Genomic DNA, 17,287 nt, shown 5'->3' on the forward strand with positions numbered 1-17,287 from the left:
GGTTCTTTAATCTTTTGCTAAGCATACCCATAGGCATTGGTTCGAGCTTCAAACCTTAATGTATGGTGTTGGATCTGCATGGGTACAACTCACAAGAGGTCCTTTGGCTCCGACTAAGATCACGCCAGAAATTTACCCATGCGTTAACCTTCTGGTAAATTGAATGGATGCTGGTGACAGCAATCAAATATGGCGCCAGTATAAGAGGTTCTATGGGGTCAAGTTAGGTCACCCCAGAATTTACCTAGTGTATATTGCTTGCCTTTTTCTTTTTCTTTTTTTCTTTTGTTTTGCCTTAAAAAAAAGGACATTGCCCAGCGTTCAACAAAAAGTCTAATGGACTCAAAATGTTATTTTACCCTCATTTTTGTTTTACTTTTAGGGAATACCTGTTAGTTCCTAAATATTATCTATTAAGCACTTTTAGTCCCTAAATTTTTTAGTGGTTTAGTCCTTAAAGTTTAAAAAATGGGCGTTATTTACACTTTTGTTAGGGGTTTTTTTTTTGGTCTCTGTATAACAGAATATTAAGGTTGTATTTTTTATATTAAAAATTACACATATACCAGCCTAGACTTGAACCCTTTTATATTTTATTCTTTTTCTCAATCTCTTCTTGTTAAATTTCTATAGTTTTATTAATGAATAAAATTATCCAACTAAAAGTATGTCCAACCAAAATTACAAAAAATATATATTATTTGGCAATCACCTATCCACCCCTTTGTAACTCTTAATACAGACAGTAGCACACTAGGCAATCCGGGCCTTGCATGAGGGGAGGAGCGGGGTGTTCTTAGAAAGAGCATATTGAGGGTGGATTACATGATTTTTTTCTATTCACATGGGAATCACAACCAACAATGCTGCAGAGCTATAGGTGGTTAGGCAGGGACTACAGCTAGCATGGAAATTAGGATTTAAATTTCTAATCGAGATGTTGACTCTAAACTTCTTGTATATTGGCTACCATCATTTGATGTTATGGCATCGGATCTGACCCTTTTAATTTGTAATTGCAAGATTCTCTTAACCTGAGAGTGGACCATTCATCCACCTCATGTCCACCGTGAAGCAAATGACATAGCAAACAAGCTTGCAAAGAGAGGATGGGAGCATAGGAGCCAACTAGAAGTATATTCTCAAGGTCCATATTTTGTATCTTGAAAATATATGAGACATTTTGCAAATATCTTATGAGACAGACTCATGAGATATCCCTCTCACAATATATGAGATTCACGTGCGTAAGACCCACATATTGTGAGAGGAATGTCTTATAAAACCGTCTCATAAGATACCTCTCCTTATGGAAATAGATGATATTCTTACACCTTACTTAGTAAATAACTTCAATTAGCATATATTCCCTATCTTTTTATTTTTATTTTTTTTTTTATAGGAATTCCCTATCTTTTTATTTTAATATAATTTTTCTTTTAAGAATGTGTCAAAGTGTTTTTTATTCTTTACTTATGTTTTTTAAGAAAATTAATTTAAAACTAAACAATAAGGATAGAGAGTTGTGAAATTAATGAAAAGTGGACAACAACAACAAAAATTAAAATGACTATTCCAAAGCTAGGATAATAACAAAGAGAGCCGGGGATATATCATTACGGCGCATAGAAATATAATTGCATGAAGACACGCGTCACCGTCACATGTAAAAAGTAACTAGCCGTTGTAGACCTAAAAAAAGAAAGGCAATTCAAAATCTACTTACCCTAGCGGACTTTTGCAACGTTCGAATTTCGTTTTGAATCCCCACGCACCAAACCCCATCCGAAACCGACGTCGTTTTTTCCTCACCCACACAGCCTTTTAAACGCCAAAATCTTCAAGCCCCATCTCTTACAATCAACTCTCTCTCTCTCTCTCTGTGAAAATTCTCTCTGAGATCTCTCTCTCTCTCTGTGCAAAAGGAGAAGAAGGGGAAACTTTGATTTCTTTCTCTTCTTCTTCTTTCTTTACAAAGCCCACTTTTTTTGTTCACAAAATATCAGTTCTTTTACAAATATTATTGTTGGGGTCTCTTGAAAGTTGAAACTCTGTCTCTGTCTCTCTGTGTGTTGAAACCCAGAAAGGACTAGCAAAAAATAAGGGTCTTTTTTTTATAACTATGGCGACCATTACTGGGTACACTGAAACTGCTCAAGGCTACCAAGACAATACAAATGTGGCTGTGGCCGCGGCGCCGAAGCACCCAAACCCTCCTGCTAAGACCGTTGATACTCAGTCTGTTCTCAAAAGGTAGATTTGGGTTTGTGAAGAATTTGGGTTGTTCTTTATTTTTTGTGACTTAAATTATATGTTGATGATTGTTGAATGTATGTAGACAAGCTGTTTGTTGAAAGGTTTTATAGAGGATAAGTGGGTTATTTTGGGGTCTGGGTTTGTCTATTTGTTACGGATTGTTGAGTTCTTGTATTGGGTTTTTGTTTCTGAGTCTGTGTGGATATTGGGTTCATGATCTGCACCTTCCGTTTGTAAAAGGGGGTTACTTTGAAAAGCTAGATGGGGTTTTTTTGGGTATTGGGTTTTTGTTTGTGTTTTGAATCTCTGCGAATAAATGTTGAATGTTTGAATTGGCATTCTTAAGGGGTTTGTCGGGTTTCTAATGATGTTTCCTTTGTTATTGTTTTATGAAACAGGTTGCAATCTGAGTTGATGGCCTTAATGGTAAGAACCTTGTAACTCTTTTTTCTTTTTAATTTTATTTTATGTAGTCCTGGATTGTCTGTTTTAAAACCTAAATTTGTCAATAATTGAGATGGGTTTTTCCTTTTGTTATTGGGAAAGAACATAAGGTTTTTCAAAAATTTAGATCTTTTTATTTTTCTTGTTTTCTAAGTAGCCAAACAGCGAGTTTTTCTGGTGATCTAGGGTCTGTATTAATTTTCTTGTTTCAAACCTAAATTTTAGATGAGTGGAGAATCTGGGATATCTGCCTTCCCTGAGGAAGACAATATATTCTGCTGGAAAGGGACAATTGCTGGAAGCAAAGATACCGTGTTTGAAGGAACAGAATACAAGATGTCTCTTTCGTTTTCGAATGACTACCCATTTAAGCCCCGAAGGTCAAGTTTGAAACCGGCTGCTTCCATCCCAATGTGGATGTGTATGGAAATATTTGCTTGGACATTCTTCAGGTACTTTTTGTTTCAAATTTTTTTGGCTGGGCTTGTTCAGAACATTTAGCACTACAATATATTGCTGAAAGTTCAATATGTCAAAGCAACGATATGATTTGGCTTTGGTCTGCTGCTTCATAATCTGATAACCTTTGAAATCTATCTGCAGGATAAATGGTCATCAGCATATGATGTGAGAACCATACTGCTGTCTATCCAAAGTCTGCTTGGAGGTAGTGTTTCTAACTCTCTCTTGTCATTTTTTTTTTTTGATGGCTCTTGTCATTTTTTTAAAAGTAAATCATTTTCAAGAAATTCGGCAAAGTCTTATTCTTTTTACTTGTGAAATTCAGAACCAAACATAAGCTCACCTCTAAACACACAAGCGGCACAGCTCTGGAGCAATCAAGAAGGTATTACATACATATTTTCCTTTCTATTGTATAAATGGGTTCCCTCCTCTTCCTTTTATTTTTTTCATTGAAATGTGTCTGAAAAAGCTTCCTCTTTTTCCTGCAGAATATAGGAAGATGGTGGAGAAGTTGTACAAGCCTCCAACTGCTGCTTAGTTTCATCATACCTTAAAAGAGTTTCCGAGATGGAGAATTTATACAACAAGCCTTTGTCTTTCTTTTTGGAGAAGAGACAGAGACTGAATTGAGCTTTCTTTTTCTTTTTGGTTCCCTTTTCTTTTTGTCCTGTGTGTTACATTCTTTTTTTCTTTGATGAATGAATATTAATAGACAATTGTTGTTTCTCTCTCTCTCTCTCTCTCTCTCACACACACACACACACACACACACACACACACATGCCATAGTCAGTGTTTCTCCAGTGCCTTGTGCATTCGTCTGAAGAAAGAAATCATCATCTTGAAAGAGATGAAAGGTGTGGTGTGCTACCAGTGCAATCTAAAGCTTTTTGGAAGTTATAGCTCATTTGATTGAGAGGCAGGCAGGTTAATCATTTGACTAGCAAAAGTGCAAAACTAAGGGTTGTTTGGTAGACAAACTCTAACACATGTTTTAATTTTTAAACAATATTACATGCATTTTCACACACTTTTTCATCTATATATTTTCACACATATTTTTAAACAACGAAATACATGTTTTCAAATACCATGTACCAAAACACCCCTAATTAATTGTGTAATCCAACTTTTTGTCAAGCTAGTTGTTGGCCCGTGTAAATAGGGAATTCATTTTTAGACAACTTACAACTACAATAAATTTTTTCATTAATAATATATCCTTAAAAATATAAAGGGGGGGGGGGGTAGGTATCATTTAAATTTTTTCATTTGAACCAAATTATATAACAATTAAACAAGAAAATCCCAATTGTTGCTGATCCTTAATGCTCTTTCCTAAAGTTATTCCTTTAGGCACGTGTTAACCTAACCCCATCGATACTCTCTCTCCTCATTATTGTCTAATTCAAATCTCAATTTTTTCCAAGATAAAAACTCATTTACCAATTTATTGATATGAACAAAAGAAAATGAAGAACTTAAGCCTAGAAAAAGAGAAATACAGAAAAGTACGTATTACTACAGGTTGAAGAAGAAGAAGAATTTAGAGATTACCTAATTTTTTTCCTAATCTATTTTCCTGAATATAATGAAATGGAATATCTCTAGACGTCATTTGCAACAACATCCTGAGATCACTCTTTCATGCATACAACACAAAAATTGAGAGTATGTTAGGACAGGAATTTTGTAGCAGAATTTCTAATGCAAATTCTATTTGAATAGACATAATACTGTCTTCCAAAGAATGATCAAATTTGGAGAAGAGTAGAGACAAGATAATTTTCTGGTTTATAGTGACAGTCCCTAGCATGTTGTGTCTATCCCAGGTGCCAGCAGGCAGGTGGCGACCTCCATGGCAAGGACATTTCCATATACATGTATCTTGAGTCAATAACATCGTGTATCACTTCTCAAACTTGTGCAAAAAATAATAAGAAACCTTGTCCTTTTTATGCCAAAAGAAAAATCTTGCACAGTAATTATTATTTTTATCTATTTCAATGGGCTTGTGCCATTGCTCATCTCCCTAGTTCCATGAAATTGATGCTCAATAATTTTATTTTAATGATTCGATTTCTGATGGAATCATTATTTGAGGACCCATCATTTTAGATTTTTTTTTTTCTTTTTGGGTATGAATAACAATTTTTTCATCCAAACACAACATAATTGAAATTTTTTAGAACTTGAATTCCGGACTCACATTGCTTCCAACAATCAATACAATGAGTGCTTCATACGCATAAGAGTTAACCAAAGACCCTCATTATTCATTAAGGATATATTCTTAAAAATACAAAACTAACAAACTTATGCCACGCTTGACATACAGAGCGAAGCATTTATTCTTATAAGAAATTCAAATTGACACGAGACGACCTTAAGCTTACTAAACATTTGGAGACAGTAGTAGGGAGGACGAGGAGGTGATGACGATGGTGGTAAGGGGTAAGGATTTGTAGTAGTACGGATGTGGTGGCTATGGGGAGGTGCATGTGGAGACTAATAGTGGTATATTGTTGAGGTGGCGGCAAGGGAGATGGTGGAGGAGGAGACTTCAGATAAGGAGGTGGATGAGATGGTTAGGGTGATGGTGATGGTGGTGCTTTGTCAAATTTTGGGAGGTGGAGGTGATCAAGATGGTGGCAACAGAAGGGATTGAGATAGTAGCAGAGGAGGAAATCGAAATGGTGGCAGTTGAGGCAATGGTAATGTTATTGGTATTACTGGAATATGAGGTAATAGAGATGGTGGATATTTTGGCGGTGGATGTGATGGAGATTGAGGTAGTGGAGGGGATGGTAAAGGGTGGTGCTGGAGATTTTGGCAATGCACGTGATGGAGATGGTGGCAGTGGTGGAGATTTTGGTGGTGGAGATGATGGAGATGGTGGTGGTGATGGAGATTTTGGTGGTGGAGGTGTTAGTGAGGGTGGTTTTGGAGATTTTGATGATGGAGGTGGTCTTGAGGGCAGTGGTGGAGATTTTGGCAATGGAGGTGGAGGGGATGATAGTGGTGGAGGTGATAGAGTTTTTGTGGTGGAGGTGATAATGAGGGTGGTGGTAGAGATTTTAGTAGTGGAGGTGATGGAGATGGCAGTGGTGGAAGGGATGGAGATTTTGGCAGAGGTGGTGATGGAGATGACACTGGTGGAGGGGATGGTGAAAGTAGTGGTGGTAATTTATAAACACAAGGAGGAGATGGATTATAATGACTCGGGGAATTAGGTTTTTGGTCATGAGTTGGTAGTGTTGAACCATAAATGTAAGGCCTATCAACTACCACGATAGTGGCTATGAGGCAAAATGCTATCGCATAAATCTTTTGAGGCATTGGCCTCAAGTGTCCAAAGGTTTCCCATTTCTAGCAATTCAACTCTAATTACTAGAAAATTTGTGCTTAAGCTTGCATGATAACAATGGAAGCTAGCCCCTTTATATATTGCTTCCTTGACAATGATATCTTTGTTTAATCCTTTATAAAATGTTTTTTTTTTTCTTTTTGAGAAATAATTACAACATGCTGCTAACTCTGTAGTTCGAATCCTTTCTCCCCTACACTCTTAAGCACTTTGTACATGGGGAGGTGCCAATTCAGCTACAAGGCCTTTAGCCTTTATAAAATGTTGTATGCTTTAAATATCATTCAAAGCTTATACTAATTTTTCATTTTCTTGGGGATCACACTAGGTGGTCAGATTAATACAGAGGCTATAAAAAGTATACCTTTTTTACAAGGTCCTAGGGTGTGCTATTAGTTATGATCGTATCACATGCCGATGCTGTACGTAAGTGCATCACACAATCTACCCATACATACATGCGAGAGTATGATAAATCTTGCAATCTTTGTTGTGCCGCTTTTACAAGGTCATGGGCTTTCCACTTATTATTATTGCATAACATTACATCACACAATCTATTCGCATATCAAGGTTGTGGTATTTTAAGGCTGCCCTTTTACAAGTTCATAAAACATCCCATTAATTATTCTCACAACACGGGTTGATCACATGCGATTATGATTAACTAGCAGATGTCTCACACAATGTGCGAGAATATTATATGTTCATATGAAAATATTTTGTAAAACATTATCTTTATAGTTCATGTATAATACCCATTATGTAGTAGTTATACTATATGTCATTAAAACGAGAGAAAATATGAATTATTATGATTTATATAATTCAATATATGAACATATTGTTTGAATGAGCTCATAAATATTTAGTTATTGTGACTAACTTAATAGCATAATTATTTTCTATATTTTTTTAATGCATGTATTATTTAATTTTCTTTTATGTTTTGTTGATTTTTTGTTTCAATTGTTACTTAAGCAACTAAACTTGAGTAGGAATATCATATTCCAAATAAATTGTTTTTTATATAATTTTTTTTTAAAATTAAAAAAACCATATAAATTATCAAGACCATTGTGTATAATTATCATAAATGATAATTGTGGGCTATTTTTTTGTTGTCCCAGGGAAACTATTTGCGTACTCCTTGGAAAACTTTTGCAGTCCCACATCGAAGACAACTCCCCCACTTTCTCACTACTTTCTTCGGCTCGCGCTTATAAGTGAGAATGTGAGGGGAGTTGTCTTCGATGTGGGACTGCAAAAGTTTCCCAAGGAGTACGCAAATAGTTTCCCTGGGACAACAAAAAAGTAGCCCACAATAATATATACCTATTAATTATTATGATAAATATCTATTATTTAAGTTTTTAAATAAAAAAACTAAACCCAAAAAAAAAAAAAAGCAATCTTAATAAATAACTATTAATAACTATCATAATTATCAAATTTAATATTTAATATTTTCATATACAAATACAATCAAAATAAATATTTACTACTAATTCAAACTAAACTGGTCAATCGAAAATTAGAGTACACATCAAATAACACATGTTAAAAAAAAAAAAAAAAGAAAAAAAGAAAAAAGAAAAAAGAGAGTACATATAGAATGAAGTTAGCACATATCTAAAATTGGAGTATATACGAGGTGCATACGCATGTTATTTATCACCTGATTACTCATAATTGGACAACCAATAAAACTTGCACCTGCAGGATTCATTAATATAAACTTGCTACTGGATTGTGAAGAATTTGTAAAATTTGAGTGTGATTCTTACAATTTGCATGGTCATGGTTCTTAGCATTTCAAAATGTGCTAATGACCAACAAACTAGTTCATTTGGATTAGCCGTATCAGACATCGTTATTTGAGAGAGAGAAAACAAAGGAAGAATGCAGCAGGCATCTAAACTTGGCAAAATTTTCATTATGACATATATTATTCTTAAAATGAGATTATTTGTGGTTTAAACTCGCTGTCACCCCACTTGTTAAAAACTCCTTACTACAATACAGGATGGAAAACATACATATCAAATGTCAGCAGTTCCAATTACCAAAAAAAAAAAAAAAAGGTTGACATGGCTATGGTTGGGATGATGTAAGCTGCCTTATGTTGTACTTAGCCAGTTCCTTGTACTTTTCAACGACCCCAATCAAGCACACAGTCTGACAACATTGAAAAAAACAAAAGATTTATCATAGTCAAGAAAGGTTCATCAAATAACAGACATCTAGCAACAAGTAAAACTTCAGTCCTTTCACATGAGTTGCTGTTTTATTCGAAATTGAAATGCATGAAAGCTAACGCTTTGATAGAGAATTAGCTAACATTAGTAAAACAGTTTCTACAAGCATAACCTCTAAATCATTACAAAAAACTTCAGGGTACATGGAAGAAAAAGTAAATAAAAGAAACAAAGAGAAAAGATAAAACAGAGTAGTATCACAATCAAGTCATGAAAGTTGGATTTGATGCAATGCAACACCTATAGCCATTAGTAAAAGTTCAAAAAATAATTATGAAAGTCAAAATTCCAAAGTTCTCTGAAACTCTTGCTGAAAGAGTTTTAAGTTATTTAACCATGCTACCAGATCAACAAAACAAGATTCAAACTCAACCCAATAAGAGACCAAAGGTTAGCCAAAGATGGTGTAAAAGATGAACAAGAAAGCATGAAAATTCAAGTTCTTTTTTAGCAAAAGAAAGAGAACATTCTTACCTTGACAATTTCAACTACAATGGATTTATCAGGATTTTTAAGATCAACTTTATGCGGCCCAGGGATGGATTTTGCAACTGCATTTATGATCTTCATCCGGTCAATACCACTATTTGCACGGGCTTCATACAATACTGCAAACTGCACAGAAACTTAGAAAAGTCAAACTCCATCTCAGTATGTCATAAGATTTTAGATTGTGATGAACACAGTAGCCAAGGGATGCAGTTTGCACAGATTTTATATAGGGACCCAATCAAATAGCATACAAAACCTGGTGGTTCTATACTTCAATTTTTTTTAGTTCATTTTGTTTTCTACAGTGCTGGGAATATGAAAAGAGAGAGTGGGGCAGGGAAGAGAACTGGTCAGAATTAAATAAGATCTTCACCCAATTACATACCTCCTAAATTCAAAGCTGATGAATGCAAAATTAGATTAAGGTCATCAATTTGCATTAGGTATTTTGCTTGAGTCCCAACTTAAAAAATAAGGATTTGGAACTTTGAACCCTTTAACACCTATCCCCCCGTCCCCACAAACCGCCAAAAAAAAAAAAATCAAATGCAGAAATAAAAGTGGATATCATCACATCGTCCTGGACTCTCTCTCAGACACACGCCTAAAATACAATGACCATATTTGTGCATATATATAGTCTACCACGGGGAATAAATCCAATGGAAGGTCAAGATCCAGATTGATGTTGAGTTAGTCATTCTTATTTTCAGAAACGCGTACTACTAGATTACAGAATGCACCAATCTCAGACCATAACAGTCCACCAAACGTGAAAAAAGAGGTGATGTGCATATCAAACTGGAATAAAAACTTAAAACATGCATTGGTACATACCATCCGCTAGCTAACAATTAAATAATAAGTTTGAAAACCACATAAATCAAGGTCATCAGCTGTGAATTTTGTAAATTTCTAAACTCAAGTCAGCACAAACTGCTAAACCCTTTGTCCATGTATTCAGTTATTTAAATTCCTTCCCTTCAGATATGAAATTCGCAATATCTTTGCCCAAATTTCTGGCCCATTTCATTTCCCATGACTGGATTCGTGACAGAGCATTTGACTATTCTATAATTAACCTCAATTCAATTCAGGTACCCTGCATCTATAATTTGACCTCCAGTCATGACTTCACTGAATATAAATATCATGATATGCTCAAATACACTTCATCTTCAAATCAAACCCACAATGAGCTGATTCTAGCACTATGATTAGGGTTAGGTGGGTTTCTAGTTATGTGCATCATTGTTATGCTTGGACTGGGGCCAGTTTCACTTCAGTCATTTTTTTTAAATAACATTAACAGATTTAGTAAGATGAAAAGCATATAACCCAAAAGTAACAATAATTGTAATTGTATTAATCAACTAAGGAAGTATACAAAAATTCAACAGGATGACTCGAGTACACAGGCTATGTACCCATATGTCCCCCAAAGAAGAATAAAACATAAAATAAGTTCAAAATTTCTAACAAATTGGAAATTCTACATCCTTCTGATGACATCCAATAAAATAAAGATCTTGAAAAATCAAACTTGATTCGCTTCAATTTATTGATAAAATCTGAGATCTCCTAATGAAAATTGTTTTTTTCACCATATTACATTCTTAGTTCAAAGTCAAATAACTAAAACCAACTTGAACCATTACTGACAAAAACTAGAAAAAAGTCATAAAATAAAAAAAAATGGACCTCTGATGAGTTTATCCTATTAATGCTGTCTGTAGAAAGGATCAATTTTGCCACTTTTGGGAAGTAAAAGAGTGTTGATGGAAAAATATAATTTAGATTCTTAGTTAACAATGTTGATTATATGACCAATAGGGTGTTTCAAGGGAAATTATCACTTAGGCAGCTTTGAATAATTTAGAATCGGTTTATCAGAAAAGATACGATACAAAATGGAAAAGTTGATTAATAGTATTACCTTTTGTGGGTTTTGAGTCTCCACTGGAAAATATTCTGCAACAAGAGGTTTGATTGCTCTTGAAATTTCTTCCTCAGAAGCATAGCAGGCCACTTCAATAGGTAATATCCTTAAGATGAACCTATACAAGAAAACAAAAATGTTAGCTTGCCAGCGCCAATATAACATTTCTTCTGTCTATGTCCTTTGTATGATTTGACTGAAAAGAAATTTATGAACCTTGACATGTGTTTCCTTGTTGATGCAAGAGATGTCATCATGTGCTGCACAATATTTATGGGGCTGGGTTCTCCATCTCTCTTCCGCATTTGAATAAAGACAACACCATTACAAGATGTATCAAGCTTGAAAAAACGCCTCTGTATAACAATCTACCGTCAGCTCAACAAAAAATACTAAAGGCACACACAAGTTTTTGAGTCAGAACGAAATGACAAAAGCAAATATGCCACCAACAGCAAGGGCAGTGAACATCTGGTGAACTCTTCACAATATGAGGACCCTTAGAAGGGCAATGTATATAAAAAATATGCATCCAGTGCCCAACTTAATGGGAATAACTGATAATTTTGCACTTTCAGCTGTTGTAAAATGTCAATGAGTCATGAACTACTTATTATTCAACTAAATGATTAAGAAAATTGGTGACTGACGATAACAAGTCACTCTATCATTATTTTCAATTTCAAATATTTGACATAACATCAGTTCAAGATAAATCATAGAGCAATTCTAGAGACAACAAATTTCACAACTTATGGAGGTGGCAAGGTGTGATTGATGCAGCATCAATTTCACGTGGGCCCATCATTGACACCACTTATATTGTACAATAACTACAGTATACCAACTAACAGTTGTGAAAAAGGAGGTGAAATTTTTTGTTCACTAAACTTATATTAGATCATATTAAAGATATATATCTCCCTCTCATTCAGACTCAAAAGGTGCTATAGGGTTTCACGGACTGGAACTAACAGTTTATTTAAAGGAAGTACAGTTGTCACTGGGGTTGCGGCATCAATTTTTTTACTTCACTTATTGACGTTCTCTTCCATCAGTGAGTTTGTCTACGTGAACAAGACAAAGGATTGATATAAACCACGTTCAATAACAGTTGATTGTGGTGCGACTACCATCAGTGATAGAATTTCATTCTGAGCCGTCCATGATAAATATGAGCAAGGGCAGAATCAATAATAACAATTTCTCACATTAATTATTTTAAAAGTTATAAATACATCAGAATATCAAAGAATTCTTCAATTCTTCAATTTCAGAATATCAAACTTGAGCTTATCAAATTGATCCATTTGAAAATGAGGCTGCAATACTCTTTAAAAAAATGAAGCTAAAATGTGATACAATAGGAATTTGTATAATACAATTTAGATGAACACAGTGGCATTAAATTGAAAATTTTAGTCCAGAGAGAGCTTGGAAACAACACACAAGACATCATAACATGACAGTAGCAAGCTTTACCAAATTGCTAGAAGAAATGACTAGATGCATCAGCAACCAAAAATTATTAGCATAGACTAGATAGAAATATTACTGCCCACATATCATATTTGAATCGTAAAGAACCCTAGAATTAGCCAAAATATTTTTTTGACAAATAATAAACTCTAAGATTATACACACGGTTCTAAAAAACCACATTAAAATAAAGTCACAATCTAAAAGAGAATCTATAAAATCTACCACAGAACACATATCACATGTTCCAAGTGTGTGGCACCACTCAAATAAAGCTCTCAAAAACAAGGATTTCATCTTGATAATTGAAACCTCAACTCTGTTAAAGTACAATTGTCACAATATTACAGAGGCAGGGGAGAGATAAAAGTATTTGAACAGAAGTTAATAAGATAAAATAACAACAATTAGAAGAAGGGCCAGGAAAATGTGCAAGGAGAACAAAAATTTAAAAAATTTAAAAAATTGGGGAGATAGAAACTTGAGAACAATTGCTGACATATTCAGGTTTGGCCTTCAAATCTGATACAGTTAAAAAAAAATAGAACAAATGAAGCCAGAAAGTTTAGCAGCTCTAGCTAACTCACCTTGTTCTTATCTCCCAATTCTTCGAGTTCAGCCTCAATTAGTTTATCAATGGACTTCTCCTCCACTTTTGCATGGATCACAGATTTCGTTGCAACTGTTTCTACACATTGTTTCTTTGCTGGAGGCTCCTCAGTTTCTTTTGGTTGATTCTCATGATTCTTACCATCCCCATTATTATCATTATCTGGTTGATTCTCATCATTCTTATCATCCCCATCATTATCATTATCTTTTTCTTCAGTCTGATTTCCATGGTTCATATCATCTTTTGTCTGAGGATCGGACTCCTGATTTATTGCATCTTGAGGATTGGACTCCTGACTTATCGCATCTTTATGACTAGCAGTATCATCCCCACAAGTATCTGATTTATCGTCCTCCTCCTCCTCCTCCTCATCATCATCATCGCTACCAGAAGAGTCAGAATATGAGAACTTAATCTTCTTATTTGAAGGTTTATTAGGTAACTCAGCAAGCTTCATACCCGAATCCTTCCCCCGGACTAGCTCTTCATAAAACTGAAAGGAAATGGAACAAAACAAATCAACCAGCATTAGAGTAACCTAACTCAACTCCACCTCATTGATAAGGGGAACATAATGTTCAGAATTTTGTATTCATCTGCATCCAAGAATAAAAATATCTCACACACACACACACAAAACATAACATAAAGCTCATTCCAAGGTTCTCTATATATTTTGTCAAAATTCATAAACAACAGTGTCACATGGAAACAGTTGCTTATACACATAGTTACGATGAAGCTTATACAGGTTCTATCTATGTTTGACCAAACTTCAATGAAAACCAGGCAACAGAACTATGAAAATCAAGTTGGAACTAGAAGTGAAGCACAAGACCCATATAATCACATCACTATAATCACAACTACCATAGAAGGTGCATAAAGAGACAACAATATTGTCGAATTCCAATTGAACAAGCATCAACACTATGTTTGAATTGAATATTGAAGGGGCAGATTATTAAAAATGAAGAAGAAATAACCCTTAAGAAAACATAAACAATATTCCTTTCCCTAATTTGTTACTAAAACAAAACCTTTTCTTCATAAGTACTAAAACAAAAGAAAAATCATAGAAATTATCTTTAAATAGGGAGAATGTGAAATCCTCAAAGATTAAATGCATATCATTATTGTCCTTTGAGTCACAACTTTCCAATGAAATCATTTCTAAGCTCCCAAAACCCAAATTTTCCCCACGTCGCAAATAAACAATTCAACCTTGAAAACCCTTCTCTTTTTCTTTTTTCTTTTTTCTTTTTTCAAATACTCAGCCAGATTCCACTTGCATTTCAACTAATTCTTCAAATTATTTATCCATATATTCAACAGAAAACAAGCAAAACCATACTTTTCCCAAATCTCCAACCTAATTAGGCAAAATTTTCCATTTTCTTTTTCCAATCACACACTTATTTTAACTCTTTAAAAAAAAAAAAAAAAAAAATCTGTCACACAACAAACAGTAATTTTACTAAATGTCATTCTAATTCAACCCCAAACTTCTGTCAATACTAAAGAAACATGATGTAAGTTAATTATTGAGAACCCAGAAAAGGAAAGCATAAAGAAATAGACTTTAACAACAATAAACATATACCCATAAGGCAATTTCATGAGTTAAGACCAAAAAATAAATTCCAACAAACAAAATAATAGAAAACAAAGAGACATACAGAGTCAATAACGTTAATGGCTTCATGAGAGGCCTGGCGTTCTCGGCCACCATCACAGGTGATAAAGAATCCTTGTACTCCTGGCCTTAATGGGTACGCACCCTTCTTCTTGACTGCCTTCTGTAACACAAAAAAACCATGTACATGATGAATAACCAAGCTCACAACAAAAACAATACTATAAGAAGAGAGAGAGAGACATTGTGGGGAAGATAGCGCGGCTTTCTCTTCCTGCTGTTGTTGCCTCTGTTGTCGTTCGTGCGTGACTTCGATTTGTTCTCTGTCCCCATATTCAGAGAGAGAAGTAGAATAATTCGAACGTTTTTCTTAAAGTGTTTGTTCCAACCTTCGAGGGTTTATGAGCTATTCAGTTCGAGATGGAGCCCTTTTCCCTTCTTTTCTTTTTCTTTTTTTTTTTTTTTTTTTTTTTTTTTTTTTTCCACAAATTACAACTCTCCCCTGCGGTTTCGCCAATTACATTAATGCGGTTTGAATTTGACACATGAGGTGCTTAATAAAAATTAGGGATAATTACAGTAAACTCATTTGTAGTATGATTTGTTTTCACTTTGTCTATCTATAGTTCAATCATTTACACTTTGCTCACCTAAGATAACTTTCGTTAGCCTTCTATAACCCACCTCTTCACCTATCATTAAAAAAACACATTTTTAGGTAAAAGCAAATATAACAAGAATAAAAAAGTTAGGGTTTTAATTGCTTAAGAACTTTTATAAGAACAAAGTGGAGGAATAGCACACAAATCCCACTCTGATCTTGGCTTCTCTCCCCACTGTGGCTGGGATTCAAAGTGGGTTTGAAGTTGGAAATGGGGGTGGGTTTGCTACTATGGTTGGGTTTCATTTGAGTTGCCTCAAATGAAACTCTATGGCTGAACCTTCAATCTCGTTTCCCTCAATCATCAACGCCACCTTATTGGCAAACTCCTCTATCAAACCTCCATGGCCGACCCTTTAAGCTCCCACAATAAATCTTACTGAGCCCTCTCTCTCACTCTAAACCCATGCTCAGTCTCTCTAAGCTCTCTCTAAACCCATGTTCTCTCATCTCTAAAACTCTTTCAAACAAACTCCATGGCCGCCCTTCTCAAGCTTACCCCCTCACATCAACATCACCACCTCCACGGTGGTTCCTCTGCTCTTTGTGTCTCGGCCTAACCCGAGTTTTGGGGTTAATGGTGGGTTTGGGTGAATTTTCCAGAGGGTTTTCTATGTGTTGGAATGTGAATTAAGTTTTGGTTTGATAAAGGGGTTTGATTGAAAGGTTGGTCCAGAGGGTTTGTTGGATTTCTCTCCCTGTCTTACATTTCGATCTAGCACCTAAAAGCCAACACCACGACACCAAACCCATGGTTGATCTACCATGATCCAAATCCACGACCGGATTTTTCTATACCACACACTTCAGTTGTTGGCTTAACTCTATCTCACACTCTCTTTGTTGATAACGTCGCTGGTTGTTTTGAGATGTTGGTCTTCTTGTAAAATTTGGTTCAAAATTTGGAGTTGTTGTGAAACTGTCGATATTGTTATAGATTAAAAATAATTTCATTGAGCCATTTGATTGGCGTGTTGTTCCTCCACTTTGTTCTCATTGAAGTTCATGAGAAATGAAAAATCCTAGCTTTTTTATTATTGTTATATTTGTTTTCGCTAAAAACATGTTTTTCTAATGGCAAATGGAAACGTGGGTTACGAAAGGTTGACAGAACTAACCTCAGGTGGGTAAAGTGTAAATGATTGAACAACAGATAGGCAAAGTGAAAACGGGTCATACTACAAGAGGGTTTACTGTAATTATCCCTGAAAGTTATGTAACTCACTTCTGTTAAAAAAATGACAAAATATGTAATTTTGTTCCACTTTTATGTCCCTCTTCTCCAAAAACATATAAATACAAGATTAAAAAGAATCCAACGAAAAACTTACATTATGAGATTTCAAATTATAGGCCAGGCAACTTAAATTTCGATCAAATCTCAAGTGAGTAAAATGTCAAATTTCAAACCACATGTAGGCAACTTAAATTTTAATCAAACCACGTATGGGTAAATTGTAATTTACCCTTTTTGTTTAACTTCTACTATTTTTTTAATGAACAAGACTTAGATACAATACTTTTGTCATATGGCTTTTTTTATGGATGAAAGTGTATTTTTTAAGTTAAGTAGCCACATGCCAGAATCTTAAAATGAGAACTTAAGGAACAACATCTAAAGTACTGTATATGAGTTTTGTCCTTTTTTAATTGTGTTAAAAATTTATATATTTTTAA

General features: G+C 34.7%; 2 protein-coding genes across 2 annotated transcripts; one reads left to right on the plus strand and one right to left on the minus strand.

Annotated features, from left to right (window-relative positions):
* The first annotated feature begins 1,764 nt into the window (after positions 1–1,764).
* Positions 1,765–3,891, plus strand: LOC111995992 (ubiquitin-conjugating enzyme E2 20). Its single transcript, XM_024027933.2, is given in 7 exon segments — positions 1,765–2,253; positions 2,655–2,682; positions 2,926–3,070; positions 3,073–3,152; positions 3,304–3,367; positions 3,488–3,547; positions 3,654–3,891. Coding segments are annotated over 7 exon segments (558 nt in total). The 5' UTR covers positions 1,765–2,122; the 3' UTR covers positions 3,704–3,891.
* Positions 3,892–8,453: 4,562 nt separating this feature from the next.
* Positions 8,454–15,372, minus strand: LOC111995995 (uncharacterized). Its single transcript, XM_024027935.2, has 7 exons — positions 15,193–15,372; positions 14,993–15,112; positions 13,288–13,806; positions 11,438–11,577; positions 11,219–11,339; positions 9,265–9,405; positions 8,454–8,710 (listed from the first exon to the last, which is right to left on the minus strand). The coding sequence occupies exons 1-7, from the start codon at positions 15,280–15,282 to the stop codon at positions 8,627–8,629; spliced, it is 1,215 nt and encodes a 404-aa protein (XP_023883703.1). The 5' UTR covers positions 15,283–15,372; the 3' UTR covers positions 8,454–8,626.
* Between the last annotated feature and the right edge of the window lie 1,915 nt (positions 15,373–17,287).

Source organism: Quercus suber, unplaced genomic scaffold (genome assembly GCF_002906115.3).
Source record: "Quercus suber isolate HL8 unplaced genomic scaffold, Cork oak 2.0 scaffold_213, whole genome shotgun sequence".
Lineage (NCBI taxonomy): Eukaryota > Viridiplantae > Streptophyta > Magnoliopsida > Fagales > Fagaceae > Quercus > Quercus suber.